Source organism: Sylvia atricapilla, chromosome 1, assembly GCF_009819655.1.
Source record: "Sylvia atricapilla isolate bSylAtr1 chromosome 1, bSylAtr1.pri, whole genome shotgun sequence".
NCBI lineage: Eukaryota > Metazoa > Chordata > Aves > Passeriformes > Sylviidae > Sylvia > Sylvia atricapilla.
The window spans coordinates 78,601,371-78,626,516 of record NC_089140.1 but is presented as its reverse complement, the minus strand read 5'-3'; the positions used below and the strand labels follow the sequence as shown (position 1 = coordinate 78,626,516).

At 39.6% G+C, this 25,146-nt stretch overlaps 1 protein-coding gene across 1 annotated transcript in view; it reads right to left on the bottom strand.

The window, feature by feature from the left end:
* Positions 1–49: 49 nt before the first annotated feature.
* Positions 50–25,146, bottom strand: part of ANKH (ANKH inorganic pyrophosphate transport regulator) — a 99,678-nt gene continuing 74,581 nt past the window's right edge. Inside the window, exons 8-12 of the mRNA XM_066326418.1 lie at positions 23,756–23,851; positions 6,195–6,324; positions 5,431–5,554; positions 4,739–4,838; positions 50–2,401 (exon numbers count right to left, since the gene is read on the bottom strand). Of these exons, the coding sequence (XP_066182515.1) occupies positions 2,285–2,401; positions 4,739–4,838; positions 5,431–5,554; positions 6,195–6,324; positions 23,756–23,851 (567 nt within the window). The 3' untranslated portion in view covers positions 50–2,284. The remainder of the gene's footprint in view (positions 2,402–4,738; positions 4,839–5,430; positions 5,555–6,194; positions 6,325–23,755; positions 23,852–25,146) is intronic.

Sequence of the window (25,146 nt, the reverse complement as noted above, 5' to 3'; positions counted from 1 at the left end):
TGTGCACAGTCTACTTTCTGCACACATTAATTTGTCTGAGGGTTTTAAAAAAAAGAATTTGTTTAAAGTTACTGTCAAAAAGTATTTACCCTGTGGTGACACAGCAAATGTGGTTACTGGTTTTAGTCTTCCCCTCCCACCACCATTGCTTATTAACTGCAAACTGATTTTGCAAATCTGTCCATTAACACAGTAATTTCTACATTTTTTTTCTTATTGTATTTGCACATGTAACAAATTGGTACAAATCTTTCAATAAAATGTAAAGTTCATTGATACAATGCCTTTCATGATGGCCATAACTGGTTACTAGTCAACTCAGTAGTTTTGTAGAGATATTTTTAGCTGAACTTGGAAAAATAGGAAACGTATTGTAGTTTAAAATAAATGTACATAATATACAATATATATATCTTTATACACATGTGTATGTCTACATACACATATACTGATAAAACATTTAAAGTAATGTTTAGTTTTGATCAGTTCTCTGACTGCTGGGACTACCTGGCAAATAAATCTAGAAACAGAATTTGTCCACAATTAAATAATAATTTCCACAACTTAGAAAAATAGACTTTTACTAAATAAGGTTTAAATTAACTGATTTATGTATATAGGGTAAAGGATAATGGCTTCCAGACTCTGACATGATTAAATCTGAAAGGACCCAAGCTGATACAGACCGGTATCAAGCGCTGCCCTGCAGCCAAACACAGAAGAGCACAGAAACACAAGCTGCTGCCACAGCAGCATCGGTGACACCCAAAACCTCCCTGCTTCCCTCACCTCTTACACAGCCTTCATCTCCACCCAGCCTGAGTCTCCCACCTGACCTCACGCTGTCATTTAAGGCGCACTCCAGCCACAAGCACCCGGAGGGCACAGCTCCACAGGGCTGATGTGAACGGCTCCTCACTCCCACCAGCACTGCCTTGAGAGCCAGCAGATCATCAAAGACCCGCAATTTCAGCTTGGAGGACTGTCAGTACTCGAGCTTCACCTTATGGATTTTGATCTACTGCATAGGTAAATGCATCATAGCAAAACATACATCTCTGTGTGTGTGTGTGCATGCGTATAGAAGTATATATACACATGCACACACACATGTATGTGTACATCTCTATATAAAAAATTTCACGGAACTATGTGTAGTAATGTTATCTAGCACGGTATCCTGCCTACATTATCTGATCTTATTCTTTTTTTAATATAGAGGCACCAGAAATAATTATAGAGAACAAATCAACCTTTAAAAATTAAAGTTAGATCAGTGGACAAGAACTTTGGTAAAGCTTGTCAATATTTATTTTTGTTTTATTCAAATACAGTCAAAGTCTATCAGTTGCCATCACCCTCTTCACAAGAGGAAAGTGCATGTTTTTTTCCTAAAGAAAATTATATCTAAGGTGGAACTTAATGAATCAAGAAAATTCTGAATTAAATGCTTATATTTTTCAAAAGATTACTATCTTTCTGATGGAATGAAAGCTAAATAGAGTTCTTGTCCTGCGTGTATTTTATTTATCATATGCATATATATATATAAATATATATATGTATGTCTCTGTTCATGTACCTGTGTGTGTACATACACATCCACACACTTTCAGCATGAGAGAGGAACCTGTTTTTCTCCACTTCCTATGGGGAGACTCCCACGTTCCTCCCTGTCTTGTACCCTGTGCAGTATACGCTCTAGTGATGAGGCCAAACAAAAAGATATAGTTCACCATAGTATATTAGTTTATGTAGCAAAGTCATTTTCAAGCAAGTAAAATAAAGCTCTGTATTCCAAACTTCTTTTCCATTTCTCATAAAGAAAAGGAAGGGGAAGGGGAGGGTGTGGGGTTATGGCAATAGCATTGAGCCAGTGGCACGTGGCGGTGTGCGTGTGCGAGCGCAGGTCCGCACACGCACAGGCGCACAGGAGCAGGGCTTTGGTTGACAAATGCAGATTGTCCAGAGAAGGTGGATGCATAAGTAAGGAAGACTCTACAGTGATGCAGTTGTATCTTTTATGCTTGCATGGAGTGAGAAAAAAAAATTCAATTGGAAAAAAAAAAAAAGAAGAAGAAAAAAAAAAGAAGCAAAAGACCTCTTTTTAGGTCCCTCATCAGTGAGAGCATACTCAGTATGCTAGAGAATTTATCTGAAACCTTTTAAATCAAGGCCTCTTTATTACAAAAATAAAAACGAACAAACAAAAAAGTATGAGAGACGACAAGATGCTGAAGCGTCACTCCAATCGTCCCTGCAGAGAACAATTGCATCCCATTTATTATTCATTCTCTTCTCTCATTTCTACGATGTCTGTCATTTCCTCTGTGTGCGGCATGTCAGTCATTGCAGAGTCTTCACCTTCTGCAGCTGTCTCATTCTCATTCCTCTTCTTTTTCTAGATTGAAACAAGCATCCAGAAACCTATCAGTAAGTTGTGCATGAACACGCTCCCACCAGCTTTGGATGCTGGGAGAAGTGAGGTTAGAGTATGTTATTAAAAACTAGAATATTTGTGTCATATTTGTGGCTTGCCACCAATAACTTGGCTTAACTTAGACGATTTCCATAGCCTTTCTGGGGCTCAGTATTCTCCTTTCTAACATAAATGCAATCAAGCATTTCTTATGCTAAGCAACATCCAAAACAGGCTTCAGCATGACTGGAGGGAAGAGAGCATCTGGAATCTTTTACATCACAGACTTTTTATTAAAAAAAAAAAAAAAAAAAAAAAAAAAAGGAAGGAAAACAAAATGTGGGCAAAGAAAAAAAGAAAAGCATCTCTAGGGAGGGAGGCGAGGTGGCAACCTAATTTCTCAAATGTCAAACTTCAGGAATTTTTCAAGATTTGAACATTCTGGCTTTTCTTAGTGCTGCTGATCCACTGTGATCCCTTGCCTCTCTAGGCCAAGTAATATTAGAGTATTTTTGGCTAACAGGAGCAGGAGGTCATTCAAGAGTCCTATGATTCATCCAGGATGTCCTGGATTAGTAAAGCTAAGAAGAGTTCAGCCCCTACAAAACAAGTTGAAGCATCTGTTCCTTATTACCCATTTCTCAGCAGGCTGACTAGTTTTACTGAAAACAATTGTACAGCTGACAAAATATCCCCCACAGGTATTACTGATTCAGCTGAGCTGGGTGTATCAGAGTTCCAAAATTTCAGAAGTGTCTACACAACATTTGATCTGTGGCTCTCCAGCTGCAGGTTAGAATAACCTGGTGTACTGAGCTACTGGTTGGCTCTCGTACTGTCACACTGAATAAAGAATAAATTAGGTTGGCACAGTCCTGCTACCTGCACTTACCACTGAGAAAAATTAAGCACAATGTCCCTGGCCAGAAAGACTCTGTGAGCTACTATGGTAACAAACTAGGAATGAAGGCGTTGTGAAACCATGGGTCAAGGCAAGGCATTTCAGTGTCTAAAAGTTTTACTCTTTGGTTCCCAAGGCAAACATGACAAATTAATCATGACAGAGATTATGATTCTTCTATTGTCTTATGAACCTTGTACATTTTGATCTCTTGCCATGGCCTGCATTGTCAACACATATCAAAATTGATTTTAGGTTGTTCCAATATAAGGCTTTTAGATATTCCATCTTCTGTAGGGTGTTTGTTGGGGTTTTTTGTTTGTTTGTTTCTATGGGCTTTTTTGTTTGTTGGTTTTGGTTTTTTTTTTTTTTAATAGAAGTGGTAGGTATTTCCACTTGGCACTTAGGAAGTCTAATTTAAAAAAAAAAAAAGGCACTGCATAATTATATTTTCTGTTCCCATCCACAGAGTCCTTCTGTACTACAGAATGATGTACACACCTTGATGGTTCTGCTAGTTGAAGCTGGACCTAGTGCCCTACATGGTGTGTTGAACACATAACTGAAAAGGAACAATATGCAGGTACTGCAATGTACCCAGTCACCCAGCCAATATTTATCCTGTATTTGACTTAATTTAGTGGAATCTTCTTCAAAATCCATGTATGACTACTACACCACACATGCAGGATTGTAGTGTTTAAAATATGTAAAAATGCACCTGTCTAATTATTTATAAGCTCTTTACTTAACTGCTGCAGGAGTATGTCTTGTTTTAAGCCACTTCTCTAGACAGCAAAAAACAATAAGCACCTGAATTTCTTGTCCATTTTCAGCAGAGTTTGTTTTATAAAGAAATGAAAGTTTATATGCAGAGATATATGTATTACATAGTGTATACATACAGATATAAATGTATGCACTATGTAACATGACATAACAGGTTTCATGGTTGGAACTCCTTGGAACTTAAAGGTTTCTTCCAAACCAAACTATTCTATCATTCTGTGATTCTATATACATATAGAAACACATGTTGTAAGCTGAGCACATGCACATGAGTAGTTCCTATGCCTACATGAAAATGCTATGTTGTACTGCAGTAGGAAATACACAGTGCAAAACTCTGGTGGTAAGGACAAGATATCTATGATACACATGATCTGAGAAGCAAGAGGCTCTCTGACTGCAGACCAGCACGTCCCATGGCCTAGATGCCCATTAGCAGCTGGAGGGCACCTTCTGGTTTTATTTCAGCCCAAAGACTTTCCAAGCTGCACACTCCTGAGACTTAACATGGAAGCAAACCGAAGCGAGGACTCTGGGGAGTTACATTGATAAAGTGTAACTTAATCTGAACTAAAATCCACTGTATTCATCACTTGCTTTCATCAGATCCCACAGAGACTAATTCTTACCTGCTTCCTATAGACATAACAGGCCGCTATTGCAACCATGGTGGATTCTCCCACAAAACCGGCGAGAAGGGATCCTACTCCAAGCGTGGCTCCATGAACTCTGTTGGAGGCATAGAAAGAAAGCAGTCATTGTTTTGTGAGAATGCATGACTCTTAATTACATTTTCACTGGCATATATAACCAATCTGCTGATAGAAATATTTTCTTCAAAGACACAATGCACTGCCTAAGAGAATAAGTGGTATTTTAAAGGACTCGTTTGTTTTAAATGGCTACACTGTTTAGTAAAAGAAGCACACTGAATCAAATGATGGGCTAAGAATTTAAAGTCTTGTACAGAGTGCTGTAGAATAGATTATTAAACTTATAAACAAGATATTCTTCCATTAGCTTTCTTAACAGTGTGTTCAATGACATGGAAATAAATTCCCCTTAGGACACGTTTTTGCCTCTTTGACATTTGTGTATTTTTTCCAAAGAGACATCACTATTGTGCCTGCCTAAAGCAGCCGCGCTTGTACATTTAATGTGTAAATGTTTCTCTTCCAGATAGTGACACTATTTGGGCTTTGTATCATGGTTAGCATTTTGAGAAAATGTTCTGAGCTATGCAAATTCAGTTATCAAGTGACAAGGAAGAGGAATGAAGAGGACAGCAAACCCATGGGTTCTGTGAGTAATAATGATTTACCCTAGGTAAGGCAGCACGATGAGACTGGTGATGAGGACGATAATCCGCAGCACTGAGCTGGGTGCCAACACAAATGTCTTCTTCAGAGTCATCAGCCAACCAGTCAAGTGTGCTCTGACAGTCACTGTTCATAAACAGGGGAGAAAAAGAAGCAAGAATAGTAAATAAAAAAGTCACTCATCTCATATGCAGCTTTTCCATGCAGAGAGCACTGTTTAGGAGTAACCACTGTAAATCTTAATGCTGGTAACTCTGCACCATACTAGAAAGGAAGTAGATCTTATGTTCAAATTGCTTTAATATACTGATTTGGGAAAATGAAGAAACAAAAAAATCAGTTATGGACAGCACTTGTTCCTAAGAGCTGCTCTCTTAAAACCATTTTATTAGACAGTCCATTCTGTTTTCTTCATTAAAAAAACCCCAAACTATCTCCTTCCTTAAAGAGAAGTCCTACCAAGGAAATTTTCCATCTGACTCCTGTGTGACACATGATGTAACAGTCAGGCACAAAAAAGGTATCTATATGCACCTATTCTTGCATTTGTAGTTTACCTTTCTTATCTCTTATTGTAAAAGCAGAAAAACTCTCTTATCATAAAAGCAGAAAACACTAAAAGATGTTGCATATAATTACAGGGCTAGAAATTTGAAACAGTTTGATTATGGCTGTCCAGCTTGTCTTGCTCTCTTATTACATAATGGTTATGCTCTGAAAGAGCCACTGAGGTTACAGAACTTTTATTTTCCTTTTATTTTTTTACCTGGAAGTGGAAAAAAGGAGAAGATGCGCAAAGGGACGACACAGAGCTCTGCGAAAGCGAAGTCTACTCCAATTATGTCAACTAAAATCTTCTCTGACACGTTTGGCGTCCAAAACATCACAAAACAGAGCTAGAAAGAACAAAATTAAAAAATGTTTATATTTCAGAAGGGAAACACAAGAAAAGGTAGGCCCTCCTGGACTAAAATATTTGCTTACTGATGAGTAGATAACGTTACCAATGGTAAATATACATACTATATATTTATTTTTAGCTTGCATTCAAATACACATATACATAAGAGAGATACCTTAACTTCAGAAGCAATTTCTACCCTTAAATTTTCTCTCATACCAAGTGTGATGCATAGAGAAAGAGCTTTTATGACTTCTGCAAGTGATTGTACTTGCATGGCCTATTGTTACACAAAGAGCAAAAACCCAGATTTTTACAACACTTGATCTGGTTAAAACACTTGTACTCCTAAACAGACTATCAATTTTTTTAGTAACTAAAGATTTTAAGTCCTCCAAGACCCAGAGATCTGACCTGAATCAAAGACTAGGAGTTTAAATTTGCTGCTGAAAAGAGTACTGTTGGTATGCAGTAAGTCTGATAGCAAGGCAAAGGTGGTTAGCACAGTCCTGCAGACACGGTGCTCTCAGGCTACAAATCCACTAAGTCTTGTTATTTTCATTAAAGAGTATGCTGTTTAGTCCATGCAGGGAAAGGGAGATTTCCCTGAAAAACCCATGACAATTGGTACAGTGGTAGGACATGCTGTTTGATTTTATGGTCAGTCCTGAGGTTTCCATCTGAGCTGAAGGGGCTGTTGGCAGCTGCAGGTCTGGCTTCAGTTCAAGGCACTCACTGAAGAACAGTCCTGACAATCCTTACAGGACTCTCTCTATAAGAAAGCATACCTTCAAGTATAACTACTATGTTATTTAATTTGATTTTGTGATTTAAACAATTACTTCTTATTGTTATTCATGTAACAATATTCTTGTAACCATTATTCTTGTTATTCCTATATTGTTATTTATTGTAAAGTGAGTATTAAGGAAGTGAGCTGACTGGTGCAAAACTGGGGACCTTAAATACTCTGGCACTCCTCATGTCACGTTACAAATCTGTATACCCTGTAAATTATGCACACTCGCTGTACAATAGAATCTGCAAGACTCTGTCACCATTCTGTTATAATTTAGCCTACCACCTAGTATCATAGCAGCTAGCTCTTTTCTTTTTTATCCAGTTGTCATACCCCTACATGTTCAGATGGCTTTTCAAACTAGCCTTTGAAGTCCTACCACCTCTAAGACAACTGGGATTTCACTCTCATTGTAGGGTGTCAGAAATTTTCCTTTCTGTTTAGCCTCCAAGCACCCAGACCACACAGAAGTTTCCCAAGGCCTGTCACTGAGTCGCTTGTGGGAGGTCCCGTGTTCTGACCCTCTCTCTGTGTGAGGAACAAAACATTTCACATTTCTGCATAAAGGTCCATCTTCAGTTTTCTTCTCCACTTCTTAGAGTAGGAACTACTATTTATTTGTTACAATTGCATATTTTACTTGAGTGATTTGATGCTGTCTTGCAGTGTATCTCCATCACCTCTACAGAGAACAGTAAGTGGAGGAAGGTAAGAGCAGAAGAAAAAAGAACTGAGCACTCCTTGTACAGGGTGTGACTGAAGCAGAGGAGACAATCTAGAGCAGAGGGGGTTGTGTGGTTGAGAATTTAGTTATTAAAAAGTAACTATACAACAACAGAGTGAATTCTTCCATTGCTGGAGACACCCTTAGGCAGTGTGTCATTTGTACTCTCACTACAAATGACCTACAAAGCAGTTATACAGGGAATAATTTGTCAAATCTTTATTCAAAGTCTAATAAATAAATTAAGATACAAAGATGCCCTCTCTTCATTAATAATTTGCTGTTTTCATGAAAGCAAGGATCTTGACACTGCTTGCACTGTACAATGCCATTTAGTGTCCTAGTGAGCAGTATAGTTGCTGCTGCTGCCAGATTCCACACATGCATGCTAACATACAGAGCCAGCAAAAGGCGAACAGAGCAGTCTTTCCCTCTTCAGCAGTCACTTGAAAAAGTGTTGAATGTGGTTAGAGAGGCAAGCAATTGGGGGACCAAAGGCACTATACTCAGTTCTGCTCCCTAAAGGTTTCCTTCTGGCCCTAATAAGAACAGACTCAATCTCCACCGAGCTCCCACCCTAGTAAGGTCCGCTTGCTAGTCAGGGACAATGACTTGCACTCAGGTGGCATGTGGTCATTTCTCATCAGCTGCTGCAAATTGCAGTCTCCCCCACCCCTGATCAGCAGAGAGTTGTGCTGGTAAACGGCTTCAAAGAGCACTTACACAGCAGCTGGTGGGTAAAGACTGCTAAGCTCAAGAATAAGCTGTTTGAGGAGGTGAGGCATGGCAGCAGAAGGACCTTCTATTTCTGTCTCAGCATCCTTCCATCTTTTCAGTTGCAATACTGATAACTAGTTTCATTTTGCTAAGAGAGCCCTCTCCATCATCTTATGATATTCTCAAAGCCCTCAGGGAACAAAGCCTCAGGAAAATAAATTAATGCTTTGCATCATTCGAGCCCTCTGCCAATTTAAATCCTAGAGTGCTTGCAACTTTGCTATTTCAAAGACAAAATGTAGTGGAAAAAACCCAGGCTCTACTTCAGGCAAAGAATAACACTAAACATGCAAAGTAGGAAGGTATTTGAGCTGCTGATTTTGTTACAGATGGTGTATTCTGAAAATAGGATGAAGTCAGCTTTTTTGTGATTCTGAGTGGTCTTTAGGATGTTGTCATTACCTTAGTAAAAGGTGATGCCTGACAAAAGACTGGAGAAGATGGTAACAGTAGTCCAGGAAAATGAGGCACAGACAATTAGAAATTGGCTCTACTGGAATAAGCAGTGCTAACTTCCTGCACTCGGATCAGGAAAGATTTTAGGAAGCAGGTTTAGCAATAGGATGTTTCCTATCTTTCTCCTAATTTAACACTGTTTTCTCCCCCCACTTGCATTTCTTTGCACGTCTGCAAGGTTAAAATTGGAATAAATGGCTTGGTTAGGGTTACAGCTATACCTTCATTTAATCTAATCAAGAGATGAAGACTAAATGTGAAAGCTTCTGCAGAGGCAAGCAGTGTGCATGCAGAGTGGCACTGCAGCTTCAGGCTGGAATTGCAGTTGGCTGTTGAGTGTTGTATCTGCCAACTCTGCTGAGGTCAAAGCATTTCAATGTTTTGGGAGTAAGGATTTTTCTTGTAGGATTCTAGCAACAGACCTTATTTGGTTTTCTATTGACTTATGGTATGAGTGCAGCATGATATTAAAGGATAGTTTTGATAAAGCCTTTCATCATTTAACTGAACTTTAACTTGCCAGCAATGAGGGCTTTAAAAACAAAGGGCGAAATGAAGGTGTAAACAGAAGACTGGAATGCTACAGAGAATAAGCAGTTCTGCATAAAAGACAGTAGTATGTCTTATCAATTATAGTATCAACAACAGTAACCTAAGGATTTCTGAAGATGTTTTAGTAATTTCAACTGATTTCAAGGATTTTGGGTTTTGGCATTGTGCCTTTAACTGTTGTACACTAGTAAAATTTGAAAAACTTTACTAAATATGTCAACAACTTATGCACCATAAGAAAATAAGTGCAGCTATAGCTAGTAGCACAGATCCAAGCTCCAGCTAGATTAGGATTGTCTCCCTGCTAGAGGCCACTGGGAGTTGCCTAAGGGGAGGGCATCAAAACCAGGGCAAGTGTAGTGTAAGAGATGTCTTTCCCAGTCTGCATGGAAGTTATGGCTCTAGGTGTTCAGTAATCCTGGTGCACCTTCGTCCCATGCAGGTTAAGCTTTGTTATTGGTGATTTTTTTATCTAATGTTAGCAATTAGTGCATTAAAAGTAACTAAAAAATGCTCTCACTTGTGGCTTAGACAGCCTCATCAAAGAGGTGTCCCTATTTTTATGTGGAACCTGGCTATTTTCAGCTAACAAATTCAGTGTCTAAGCATATTCAAAAGTCAAAATTAAAAACTTCTGCTGTCACCAAGCCTGAGAGAAGGCACCAAATCTTTTTTTTTTTTTTTTTTTTTTTTTTGCATAGGGGAAGTACAGAACTGCTAGTGTTCAGTTCAATTTCTCTTTATTCTCTTAAGTACAATTATGGCATTTGACTTTCACAAATGATTGTGATGAAAGATTGTTCATGAGATTTTGTTTCAAAGGCTGCATGTGTGAGTCTGAATGCTTCTAGTTCTTGAAAAATAACAGTCTTTTCATAGGCCTTGCATCTCCTGGAAGCTATTTCCATTTATTCTGGTTGCTGACAGGGATTACTAAACCTCAGAGACTCACTACATAATGCACTATAATACATTATGCTAACAAAGGCTATTGTCATGTGTATAGTAATCTGCAGGGTGCCAGACTGATTTGCTTTTCGGTACTTGTAGAAAACTGCCTGTCTTTTGAGACATTCATTGATAAATATAAAACACAAAATAGTATTCCAGCGAGGTATGAACAACAGTACAGCTTTTCTAGACTTCGTGCAGTCTTCAGTAAGAAGAAACACTGATATGGCTCTGTGTTCCTCAGAGAGAAATAAAGGAATCCAAAATGGATGGTTTTAAAAATAGGTTAGACATATGCCAACCTGGAATGAGTCTGGAATAATAGATTTTATTGTGAAAGATGGGTAACATGATAAATTTATTTTGTGATGAAATGCAGTTCTTATTTTTCTCCTGCAAAAAAGCCTCTCAGCAGACGTTTCATATCATTTCTTGAACCTGATATATTTGCAGAAGTATGGCTGTCCAAGGGAAGTGTTTTACCCTAAAGACATTGTTTTATGTATGTATTGAGGATTGTAGCTTAATTTAACCTGTGCCTTGTTAATTTCCCATTACCGTTTATGCTGCATGGCGCCCAGTGAGGGCAGAGGAAACCTACTTTGAAAATTATTACACATCTCAGCTTTGAATTGCACCTCGGGTCTTTGGCCTAGTATCAGCTAAGTTTATGACTGTTATTGCTATGGAAGAATACAAATCACTTGATTTAGTCTTTTGAACTGTGCAATAAACAAATCAAAAAATAGCCTAAATCTTACATGGTTGGATCTCCTGATTTGCCAAATGTCTCCATGGTTTCCCTCTTTCTGACATAAACACAACTTCCATAATTCTGTCTCCTTTCAGAGCTTGTATCACACAAGATAAGCTGATTTCACAGATATATTTTTGAAGTCAAGATAACATCTTGTTCTAACTAGCATCTGTGTCAAATTCTGGATTTCTCTCCTCTGATCAACAGCCTATTTTTTAAGATGTTGAAAAAAAAGTTGTTTAATTTTTTTAGTGCTGTTCTTACAGCTATGTCAAATCCATATCTTCATTGACCTTGAAAATTTCATTCTCTGAATGACTACATGGTACTGGAGCTTTTCACTCAAAATCTTACTTTAGCATCTTGTTGTTAAAAGAAACTGCACTTCTGTATTTTTATGAAGAGAAGAAGTTACAAGAGTTTGTAACTGTTAACTGCTTACTGGTACTGAAACAACAGAAAAGTTAATAGTTACCCCCCTTTTCAGATTCCCATTGAGGTGTGCTTCTGTGTTGAATAGAGGTGTGGCACAGAATACAAACTCCTAATACCTCCTGAAGCTACCATGCACCTCTCAGGTAGTTGAAAAACACAGAAAGAATTCAACAGGGTTCTTATGAAGGAAGGCAATGCAGCAACACATTGATTTACACAAAGAAGGGCTTTTGTGTTTTATTGTGGGCCAAGAATCATAAAGTCTAGGTATTATTATAAAGGCATTATTCCCTGTTGTCAGGAAATTGTATCTAATTCACCATGAAAATACTCAAGTAAACGCCTTGTTGCCTTTAAAGACGTAAGGGTTTTTTTGATTTTTTTTTTTCCGTGAGATTGTTTGTTGTTTTGTTTTCTTTTTTTGAAGCACAGTTCTATAAACAATCATAAAGTTCTTTGGAATCTGTGGAGGAATTACTGGGTTTCATAAAACACTAGAGGCAGGCGTCAGGATGCTTGCTGCATCCCATAACCTGGTGCTTGCCAGAATGAGCCGGCAGACTCATGCTATCTCTGCTGTATTCCATGTCAGAGAGGTGTCTTTGCAGAGCCACACTTGCAGTTTTGAGCAATTTTTGATACACAGCAAACAACCTGAATTCATCATCCCAAATTATCTGAGACTCTGAGGGGCTAAGTCACAGATCACAGAATATTCTGAGTTGTAAGGGACCCACAAGGATTATCAAGTCCAACTCTTAAGTGAATGGTCCACACACGGGTTGATCCCACAACATTGGTGTTATCAGCACCACACTCTAACCAACAGAGCAGACCTCAGGGTCAAGGTTGCTGCAGTCTGATGCTCGGTTGAGACACATTATGATGTGTGTTAATGTGCCATGTAACTCAGAAAAGGTCAGAAATTGGGTCCTTTTCTTGTGTGGGAAATGTAGAGTTTTCAGGAACCTAAGCCCCAGGGAACTTCTGACTTCACAGCAGACACTGCTTTGCAGGAAGGCTGGACCTGATGAACTCCTGAGGCCCTTCCAACCTCAACAATTGTGGGGTCCCAGTAAACAAAAAGCCCTGGATCTGTGAGCAGTAGAAATGTCAGACAGCAGTCACATTTGAAACTGATTTATGATAATCCTGATGACTTGAATCACAAGGACATTCTCTTACATTGATGATCCCTCAGGCGCATACAAGTCAGTATAGATTTCTGTGAACTTTGTGTTCTGGGCAGGGGGTGTAAAGCTGGAGTCAGTCATCATAAAATTTGTCAACAACAAACTGGGGAACAGGGGAACAACAGGGGAACCAGAGCCTGCTTGTGGGAACACCCCTAACTTTATATCTCCTCTTGAAATAACTGTTTATACATATCTAAATCTCCCTTCACTCCTCCAGCTTTCCAGATTGACAGAGTACTACATTCTTCAGAAATAAAGGCACATCCAGCAGCTGCACAATTCACTGATACTCTGATGGCATTAACACAATGCCACATCAGCTTTGTCCCCAGCTGCTGCTGAAAATACTTAGGTGGTGTTTTCCAGGCTGGGTTGGGTCACTAAATTGTTTAAAGCAGCCATTATATATTCCCAATGAATTATGCTGCTCATAATTTTTACAGAAAGATTATTTTTACTTCACTTCTAAAAAGCTTCAATAAACCGAAGATGGCAGATTTCTGGTCTCTTTTTGAAAACTGCCCATCTCACAATTTAGTAACATTCTTCTGTCCCAAGTTTTCTGCACCCCTTGCGGCTCTTCCTCCTCTGAACACAGAGTTCGAGCAGAAACATTTTGTTGCAGGGACAATTTTTGATGCTTCTTTTTCTGCCTGTTCCAGGCACTCATGCAGAACAGACCCTTTGTATGAAACCTGAACAATCATGAAGGAGACATTAATCTCCACCTCACTGGAGCAAACAAAAAACCTTTGTTTCAGAACAAAGGCTCAATGCAGTACCATGGATAGGACAAGGCCCTCGTGAGGATTTCATAAAGTTTGCCTCTGGTGGTCCAGCATCTTCCTGTGCAGCCAGGAATGCTTCCAGTCATGTCTGAAACAATTTTTACTGTAATGGAAACTAAACCTGACCTTGAAAAGGTGAAGAGCTTCTTGAGCAACTATCTGCCAATATGCCATTTTCCAATTGTTATTTTTCGCCAATATGCCATTTTCCAATTGCTATTTTTGTGCGAGCAGCCCGAAGATTAAAAAAAAAACAATCCTGGAGTTAAAAGATGGACATAGTCAAAGCAGTCCAAAAACCAAATTGCTCCACTGCATGAGTGGTATTACTCCAAAAGCTGTCCTTGACCTTCATAGGGTCTACAACAGTAAAATCAAAATAAAATTAATTTAGTCTTAAAGGTAAATAAAATGGATTTAGTCTTAAAAGTTTATGCTGTCTTTTAAAAGTATGGATATTCTAGATAAGACTTGTGGGATCTTTTTAGTACAATAAAGCTATAATGAGACCACTGCTGAAGTAAGATTTGAGGGAGTTGGGGAAGTTTGGAGAGTTGTCTGTGGTTTTTATGTTCCTTTGTATACTCACAAGAGATAAGGGTACTGAATTCTGTCACCCAGGGAATTTCAAATACTGTCACGGTCAGTAGCTGGGGTTGTGTTCTCTGAGAAGGACCAGATTTGTGTTGTGACATTTATCTCTGTGAATTTTACTGTCTCTCAGACCAAATTTGCCATGACTTTAGTAGAGCTGGGTTATAACCTTTGATAATAAAGCAATGCAGAGATGCAAAACAAATCCAATAAAAGATAGGAAAAATATGAACACAAATCCAGTGGCCTCTGCAATGGCTTCAGCTTCTGACACTGAATGTTACAGGCAGATATGGTGGCAGCAAAATATGGTTCCTATATACACTTCACAGAATCACACTGTGTTTTAGAATAAAGAATCATACAATAAAAATAGCAAAGGCTGGTTTTAGTTAATGCAGTTACACAAGCCACTTTAAGAAAGTTGGCTCTTACATTATCTTCCATTTATAAATTTTAGTGCAGTGGTTGGTAACTGACCTTCTGGAATTACAATACTGCAAAACATAGATCCAGGCCACGTTTATTAAAACACAGGCATTTCAAAAAACTGAAAAGCATTATTGCTATCAGAAACTTTCTGCTCCAGAATTAAAATTTTTGATTTCTACAGACTAACTTTGTACAACATTTAAGCACATGAACACTGATAAATCCACAGATTTCCTTGTTCACATGAAAAAAATATCATCATGATCCTATTTTTCATGGTGTGGCACAACTGTTTCTTCTAGTAAGGCAGAAATTATACAGTAGCCAAATCCTCAAGACAGAACAAATTAATGAGGTTTCTAACTGGACACTATATTGCTATTCCTCATTTGCAGGGAAGATGTTCAGTATCTGAAATGCCAAGGAACTCAAATGTCCTTTTCAGACTATGATGCTATTCCCTAGATCATGAGTCAAAAATTTGTGAAAAAATGAGGCTATATGAACTTCAGTTAATTTTTACCTACTTGTTCAGCTGCTCTTCTGCACCATCAATGCACAAAGGCTACATCTTTGGCTCTCTCTGTAGTATTAAATATGCTCATATTTCACCACACACCCCTCCAGTACTGCCCCTTTTCCAAATTCAGACCTCGGTCCTTGTGGGCCACCTTCAGAATGCCTGCTGTCATTTCCATAAGAGTTAAGATGGGGAAGTGGGGAGGTTTCAACGTTGCATGCAGGTTAGATGTAAAGCACAGAGAAGAAGAACTAAATTAAGAATCTCAGAAATCCCCACTTTGTTCAGATTTCAGCTTGTGAACTAAGAACCAGTATTAGCAGCTTGGAATGTTTATAGCTACCAAAGCTACCCAAGTTGCAATTACTGGGTGATCTTTTCTGGTAGCAATCCTCTCAATACACTGAGTAAATACATGGCATCAGTCACAAGGAAACAGAAACAGTTTGGTTTTGGTTTTTTTTCTTGTTCCATTTTTCAGCATCTGGATCACTTGAAAGCATGGGGATGAGGCAGCAGGTACTTGGCTAAAGGGCTTGTGAGAGTGTAAGAGGAATAATGGAGTAAAAGCCCTAACAGTTTCTTGCATGTGTCAGAACTGCAAATCACTTTGCTCCTTTCTAGGCTGATCCTTACCAAACTTAATCAAATGAGCACACACAGTCCTTCTCCCCTGTTTGCTCAAATGCATGAAGGTGAGGGGATAAATTCAAGTATTTCTACATTTTCTTGCTACCTGACAGTCTAATACTGATTTCACAGTAGTAGTGGTAACTGACTTTATTTTCTTTCAGAAAGAAGAAAACACTATCCATGTTTTTGTGAAAACACGTTCACATGCACTGCTTGTGGCAGACCCTATTTTAAAACACTCCTGTGGATACTCTCTGGCTACAGTGAAGCTGCCTAAGGCATCTAAAAATTAATCTCTGGTCAGGCCTTGATTGCAATTTTCTGTCTCTTGGTCTTCCAGGTATTTCATCTCGAGAGCCGGAAAGAAAGCAGAGCATGATATCTCTCTAGCTACTGCAGCTCAGGAAGAGCATTCCTGGTGGCTAAATGCCATGAGACTCCTGGGAGCCAGTGAGAGCTGTGCACTGCAGGGATCTGCCATGTTATGGACACTCCTACCTTCAAAAAAATTTCGTGAAGTGGGAACATGTTTCTTGGCATTTTTCAACATGCAAGCCTAATTCATGTTATCCTGAGTACAAACTAAAGGTACATTAGGCTAGCAGTCAGGCTTGCTGCAGAGATGCAATGAATTCTTTAACTTTTCTCCTTTAACTTCTTTCTCCCTTTAATTTCTGTCAAGAGTGGCTTTGTGTCTCATTATTTATCAGACAGCATAGCTGAAAATATCAAATACATCACTCTAATGCAAGTAAGAGCTTCACACAGGATAGTTTATCAGGTGGAAAATGAACTTACTTGTAAGTGCAGAAAGGGATATGAAATGGTGTATTTATTACACTACAGACTGAATATGTGAAAGCAAATGGGCCTATGAAAACTGTACAGTCTTTGGTGTTCCTCATGGGAAAAATCAGCTGCCAGACTTAAGACTGGGAAATATGATTTGCTGAGTTCAACTGGAAATTAAACAACTGTTGAGTATAGAGTGTTTGCACAGCATCAGGGAGTAAGTCAATAAGGCAATGCTATTGCAATAATACACTGAGTTCGTATGAATACTCTGTCTTTATTCATTCTGACTCCAATATTATCTGCCAGTGCCACATTTCACTGGCTAGTAGTCTTGATGATCAGCTGGGCAGGAGAGTCAGCAGCCAGTACTCACTTGGCAGTTCCTAGTCTGGCATAACAAAATCCAAAGCAGAGAGGTAAAGCTCAGGCATCACAAGGTGTCTTTTAAACAGACAAGCTTTTTCAGCCTGGATGAAACACAGCTGTTACTCTTCCAGTGTTTGACTCTTGCCCTTAGAGAATTAAGCAGGAAGAAGCAACTACTAAGTCTTGTACTTCTCATTTTTTCATATAGGAAATTTTCCCTGTTACACTAAGTCATGTTATCTTGATCAGAGTTCTTGATCAGAGTTTTCTTTCTTAGGTGCTTGATGATTAATTACCGTTTACTGGCTTGCAGTAAACTGTCCTCAAATGGAACAAAGACTTTCCTCCTCCCCTCTTCAGGCTGAAACTGATCCCATCGCAGGGATCCAGCAAGAGAAACCCTGTGACCCTAGACTTCACCCTGCTGTTTTCAGACGGAGATGGAGTCTCTCTATTGAATCTTGCAAGTTTATGGTTCCCAGCATCTGTCTTTTTTGCCCATGGTTGGGGGGAATAAAAGATAGGCAAGCAAACATGTTAAATGCTGCAGCTTAAACCTTCTAATGGTTATAATATAATATAAACCCCCAAACTTAGAATGATACTGAATTCTTATCAGATACATACATTATACATTGATTTATGAGATGAATATAACTACCAAGTGATGGTAGTTTATGCTGCTGTGCTACAAGGTATAATCACTGGAGAGCTGACAAAATGCCTGTGTGATGCTCTTCCTAAAGGACTAATAACTACCAGCAAATGAAAGAAACAACACTTGCCAGTAGTAACTCTTCAAATTACAGATGTTTGTCAGCAGGAGTCCTTAGAAATCAGTACTTTTTAATCCTCCGTCAAAAGAACAAGCTATGAATCCAAATACTACACTCTAGTTACAAAAAATGTAGCTTTTCATTTATAAAATCTAAGAGATTACCTAACAAATAAAACAAAAAATAATTTTGCTAGTATTAGAAACATTTTAAAGTTATCATTAGACCCCTCAATTATGAGCAGCATAACGGAGGAGTCAATAAACCAACCCTGACTGTGAAGTAGGTGACATTTATTGACACACACACTCTCAACTCTCAGGGTTAAGCACATAAGCCAGTAAACTGACCAGCTGTCTGCTTCTAAGTATATTACATTTAAACTTTCACTGAGATTTTAATCTAATGCAGGTGACCTAGAATTTGAGTTTGGTTACCACAACACAACGCACATTAATCTGTTCAGCTTAAGTCTCTGAACCTTCACTTCTGTTCATGGTGCTGTTCTTATGGTTTGTTTTTTTTTTTTTAAGAGATTTAAAGTTTTCACTAGTATGTTTGTAACAAGTAAATATGAAAATTTTAAATCTTGATAAGTCACACAAACAAATGTAAATGTGAACACTTTCTCTCCACTCTATCTTTTAGCCTTTTGGAATAGAAAGGAATGAAAAATCACATGGCAAAACAGAACATATGGATTTTGTTTCTTAAGCAGTGTTTACTAATTAAATATAAAACAGCATTCTATACAATTAGCTTCTCCCCTTAATCAGTCTATTTATTCACAAAAACTGCTACCTTCCCCAACTGTCCATAACCATGTGTTCATTAAAAAAAAAAAGCAGCAAACTAGCACTGAAATTCCTTTTAAACAGCTGGAAAGAACTTTGAGCTGTTTCTAATAGAACACATGTTAAAACTGTGCAGCTCTCCTGCTGTACATTAGCTTGGTAACAGATGGATGAACACGGTGTGGTGCACATAGCATGTCACCCTGGCACCTTGAACCTGTCTTACTGGGAAGGGAGAACCTCTTGTAATACACAGAACACTAGAGAATATGAAGATAACTGGCCACGTGTCTTGCTGACACTTCAGCTAATGTGAACCATGCAGCAACAGGAGCTGGTGTTTGGAACTGTATCCCAAGAATACTGTGGCCTGTCCCAGATGAGGCTGCAGGAAGACAAAGCTGAACCAAATTGTACAGTTCTTGAACGACTGCTGTAAGAACTGACTGCTCCTTCCCTGCTATAAATGAACAAGTAAGGACAGACTATTCAGGGTCACTTTCAGTGATGGTGAGCTAGGGAGCTTTTACAGTGTTCTCTGAGAAGCTGCTTTCTCTGAACAGCATCCTGAATGTCCCCCATGCAGTGATCTGGTGTCAGCCACGCTGAGCTGGCCGTGCCTTTACCCCAGTGGGGCTCCTTAATCGAGGGTGCTCAGGCCTCGTGCTATCTAAGACTTCGTGTCATCACTTGCCTTCCAGCATGATTCTGAGATGTGAATGCATCGACTGCCAGCCCCCCGAGCCAGCTGACTGCCCCACTTTCCCTGGTGCTGCCTGCACAATGGATGGCTCCCCTCAGCTCAGGGCACACGGCCTCAGCAGCCCGCCAGGGTTGGCACACAGACAGACAGACAGACAGACAGACGTGTGTGAGGGCACATCTGTGGCCACACAGACGAGGCTGCAGGGGCTGCAGCAAAGAAGCCCAAGACCTCACAAAGGAGGCCTCTCTTGCTTTTATACAGCAGCACCAACAACTGACGTCAAATCTGCCTGCAGAGCCTCGCAGGTCAGAGGCAGATGACCAAACACTAATCCCGTGGCTGCCAGCAGCTAACGCTAGCCAGGGAAAAGGATCTTCACTGACTTCAACTTCTGTGTCATCGCAGAAGATTTAAAAAAGAGTTCAGCTGGGAAATGGAGAGAAAATTAAAAGAAAAAAAAATAGAAAAAAAGAAAAGAAAGGAAGTGAAAGAGAGAGAAAAGTAATTTGGCAGTATCTCTGCCCCATCACAGGCTGCCTAGGGAAAATCCCTTAATTTTGCACTCTGATACCCAAGCTCAGAGACATTACCACTATCCTAAGAAAAACCTTGCTAAAGCACAGCCTATTTGCTATTAATCCTCCTGTTATGGCACGGTTTTGGTTTTGGTTTTTTTGTTCCTTTGAGTAGCTTGCTCATCACAGAGCCTGCCCCTCTACTCACAGCTCATATGTGAGCGAGTGCTCTCCCCTGACAGAGCAAACCTTTGCTGCAGTGGAGAAATGCAGTAAATTAGCACCCAGACAAATTATTTTGAGATTTCTGCAGTGTACTGAGGCTGACACATCCCATGGCCAAAGGGATATGGGCTACAGATGTACCACTTTTCTCTTGAGTCTGTGTCTTCCCTTAGTTTACAACTGTTCAGCAACCTTGGGGCAGATCTACAGGACCATCTAAACAGGTCTAGCACTGAACCAAAATGTTTAGTTCTTCAACAGCCTGATCTGCAATGGCAGCAGCACTGGCATTTGGAGCAGTATGGAAATGCTCTACTCACATATGGAAAAAAGCGTTTTTTCCAAAGTGCTTAATGGCAGTGAAGTAAGAGATAATGGCAAACAGCATTATGCACACCCTTTAAACTGCATGTAAATTACCAAGCACGACTTACTTTTTAAAATTAGAATGGTCCTTTATTTGTACAGGAAAATTTCTAGAGCTGAGTCCCTTCCATTTGCTGTACAAATTTTACATTAAGTTGCACAGTAACAAAATATGCACTTTGGAAGAGTGCATTTTTCCACTTACAACAAAAACCACATCAATGTCACAAATTGCAACAGCTGTCTTACCTGTCAGGTAAGACTTATAGCCTTTAAATAAAACAGCTTATCTACATGTTTCACTGAGAAATACAACTAACTCTCTTTTTTTTTAAGAAACAACTTTAATACCCACCTGATGCTTCAAAGCCATGAGGCAGCACCTATGATCACACTTGACAGAACACATGTGCATGCTGCACAGTCAGCCTGGAAAGGCTCAGGTGTAGCCTTCCGGATCCCATGAAGATTTAAACAAATCACGAAGTTATGTTTCTTAACAAAACTATGCCTTTTTTTCTACTCTGACCTAATACTGTCACTGCCAACAACAGTGAAAAGGTGTTTCTGTTGCAGTAGGATTGCAGTACTTCTTCTGCAGGCATGACTGATCTGTGCAAGGAGGTAGGACATTTTTCTCCCAATTCTACTGAAATAGTATGTCTTTGGTGATTGGAAGTTTCCCAAGGTTTTACATTGGGAAGACACTTCCCTGCATGGCTGTTGCTGGTACTTTAAGCTTCACTGTTATTTTTCTGAGTGGCTAATGGACTTCCTTTATCTATACATCTTCTGGAATCCTTCTATCCACTGGAAAATGCATTTTACATGACATGTCTAAGTACTGGATTTGTTTAGTCTTAGCCTGGGAGCCTTTCCCTCTGGCCTGAGAGAACAAGACATTACCAATGGTGATGCCACTAGTCTGACTGCCATTTGTTGAAGTAGAACCCCCTGAATAAAAACACAGCTATCACCACTGGCCATGAGAGCTCACCTGGCCACAACAGAGGCAAGTTTGAAGTCTAGTTCCTTAGGGCCTGTGGCACACATTAACGTGAGTCATCCCGACATCTGATGAGTTTGTGTGCTGAAGCATTTGCAGGCCTTTGGATACAAATGAATCTTTAGAGCTCGTGTCTATTTTTCTACTCTGCCTGTTGACAAGCAATCCTAAGAATCTGTCACTAGCAGGCAAAAATAGAAATGGGACAGGAAAAGCTATGGACCTCAAAAGTGTTTCTGGAATTTCAGTGCAGGCAAATCTCTCACGATGCTCTCATGAAAGAACTGCCCTTGAAAGGTAAAATGGAGAACTTTCAGATACAAAATCCCAGGAAGTCACAAAAGGAAGCCTGTTGAGGTGATTAAAAATTACTCTGCAGAGGATAGTCATGGTAATGTGAAAAGCTCATAATCTATCAGAACCAGAGTTACCTGATAAACACCACTGGGGGATTAAGAATACAGTCAGTTCAGAGAAAACTCTGAGGTTGAAACAGTATTCTCAGAACAATTTATAACAAGGAAAGCTTTCGCCTTTGTGGGTCTGTAACAATGCTGACAGACTTTGAGGGAGGCTCCAACTTTGGTCTGGAACAGGTCACAAAAGAAAACCTCAAGATGTGTGTGATGGCAGAGAACGTGAGAGCTAGTGTCTCATGGAAAGTCTCCAGACAATGGCCAGTTCAGTGGAGGCATATGTCTGTCTCTGTTTTATGCTGTAGGAAATACAAGTTACAGCAAGAACTGTTGGTCTCTAAGCCACATGAAAAGAGGTCAAGCTTAAGGAAATTAAAAGACAGAGGCGATGCCACATGGGTTCATGCAATTTTGTCCTTGATGGTGGCCAGTTGTAGCTGTTTAGGGAAGAAGTATAGGAAACAAAGAGCAGAAGAAACGTAGTTCAGCTGTGGATGGATTCATTTTCCACTGTGAAATAAGACAGAGTTCTCTATCTACATTCTCAGGTTGTGGCAAGGGGTGGGGATGGTTACAAATGTTTCTGGCTCCTGTGCTGTAATATCTCCTTTGACATAAATTAGTTTCTCTTCATGCATAAGCCATTTGCAACTCAGACATAAAGGTTCTACATTAAAATGAAATTCTGTCATCACTCCCATACTCAGTAGTAAACTTGTTAACGTAGGGAGAAGAGAGTTCCAAAGCAGCAGTTACTCCATGGAAAGTGTGCAATGCTGAGGGTAAACAGCAAACCTGTCCAGGGTAAGAGCAGATTCAATTGTAGGACTTTGAGCATTGCATCCTAAAACAATTGCCACATTTCGAAAACAAGTACTTTTCTAGCACGATGAAGGACTTCTTCTATGAAAAAACAATTTTCTAGGTTCTCTTTTTCTTTTGTCCTTCTAGAGACTGTGTAGAGACAATGTCCAGGCCAGTGACCCTGGCACTAATATAAATCCATCCTTTATAGAAACAGACATTGGATTTACTCCGGTCATCTGCTCCATTATTTGCTATGATCCCCACCAGCTGCAAGTGTTTTCCTCCACAACTCCCTGTTTGTTGCTTAAGAAGACTGCAGAAACAGTGTTCTTGGGGAAAATGCACTGTATTTATGTGTGCAAATTGGAATTCTTGGAACATGGCAGGCTCAGCAAAATTTCTCTCTGAATGTCATCCCCATGCAGCACTTCCCAACATGCAGATTTAGATCCTTTAGTCAGGGTCATCACCATCTCTGAGATTGCCCTTTTTAGTTAATTTTGAGAGCAAACAGAACAAATTTGCATCAAAGTACCCCCACATGAAAACCCAGTGCCAAGAGAGGCAGCAGGGAACAGAGACTGCAGGGTCAACCTGTGCTGCCTTTCTCACCATTCACAGTAAAGGAAAGATGCTCAGGGACAGGCTGCCATCCCACTGCATGTGACACAAATGTATTCTTTTGTCTTCCTGGTACACTGGTTACCTGAAGTTTTCTTCATTTAAAAAGAAACAAAAAGAGATGAAAAGAAAAGCAGGTCTCTAATAACTTTTTGCATGGGAGGCTGATTTGAAATGAAAAGCAGTGAAAATAAAACGGAGTAACTCCAGCCTTTTAGATATCTAGCCTGAGCTCATGACAGCTGATTTTCCTGTTACTCCAATACTATGATCACACTCCCTTCTCCAGATAAAAGCAACAGAGCTTCACAAGACAAGACAACTCACCTTTCTTGAACTGCTAGTGCTTTTAGCATTAGGTAGAGGAGACAATTTTCTGGCTGAGATGAAAACCACTGAGTTGAACAAAGGTTTCTTACCGTTAAGGACAATGCCATGCAAACAAAAGTGAACTTCTTGATATGTGTGGCTGTGACGGTGCTGTTGGTGTTCACCAGTTTATTGCTGGGGTTATTCTAGGGCGAGAGAAAGAGATAGAGAGCATTAGCCTGGCTCCAGACTACCGGGAGCTGCTGGCACCAGGATCATGTGCTGGACCTGACTGTCTGTGCCTGTCCGTGTCTGACTTGGCTTGTTTGCTTTATAACCTGGAGCTTTCTGAGTACTTTGTACCACTACACAACATTTTCCGCTTAAACTGACAGCGACTGCTGCTAGGCTCACGGAGGGCTGGGAAATCTCCCTCCTTTTCTAAGGAGTAAGTCCTGTTTAACTAATTCAGCTTTGAAAAAGGTTGGTAGCTCCTTCTAAGAAAACACCACATGATTTTTTTTAACCTTAGTCTGAAGTTTGTAGCATGTTTCCACAGGAAAAACAGGATTTTATTCCCTTTTACCACAAATTGGTACCAAATCACCGATGCAAGCATCCTTACTGATCCAATTAGACAAGTAGGTAATATAAACAAAGCTTCTGGAACAGCTGGGTCCATTAATGCAGTTTAATGAACAGAACATAATTAGGACTATTAGATGATCCACCTTGAACATGGGCTCTGTAGTCACATGGCAGCAAAGTTTTATTTAAAACAAAGAAAGCCTTCTTCCAAATGTCTAATATAGCAAATGAAGCTGAAGATTTAAAATTGCCCTTGGGGAACACATAAAACCAAACTAAATGGTCTGTGAAAGGAGAGGTTGGGATCTCAAAGCAGGGTACCATTAGGAGCTCTTAAGCAAGAGGCTGTTAGGTCATCTATTGCATTTGCCCTTTGACTGCTTGAGATACACAAGTCTGTGCACCTGCTGATAAAACCTGTAGCATAAGATGTACATTTATACATCCTAGGTAACTTGGATAGAACAGAAGCACCTGTCACAGAGTCAGCCTCTTTTACTGGAGTTACTCGTAGGAGAAATAGAACTATTGCAGACACATCTTGGGAGTGGAGCACTGTGAAGAGTGCATTTTTCCACGCACATTCAGGTGCTTGATGGAATTTTGAAATTTAAGGCTTTTGTTCTGATCAGTGCAGCAATTGCATGTTGGCCCCACACACCTGCCTAAACACCTGCTTGGAAGTTTGGGTGCTTGAAAATGTAGGCAACCCAGACCCTAAAGCAGGAAGCTACTTCACCTGACCTTTTTGGAAACAGGTTATGAAAACTCTCTGTAAATATTTTTTCATGCAGCTATTACTATTAATTGTGTTTCTGAGGAAATACTTTGCTTTGCTGTTAGTTCTCACAGATGTGAGGATAAGCCTTGCTTACATCACTCACCAGTGTTTCAATGAACTTTTTGCTTCATG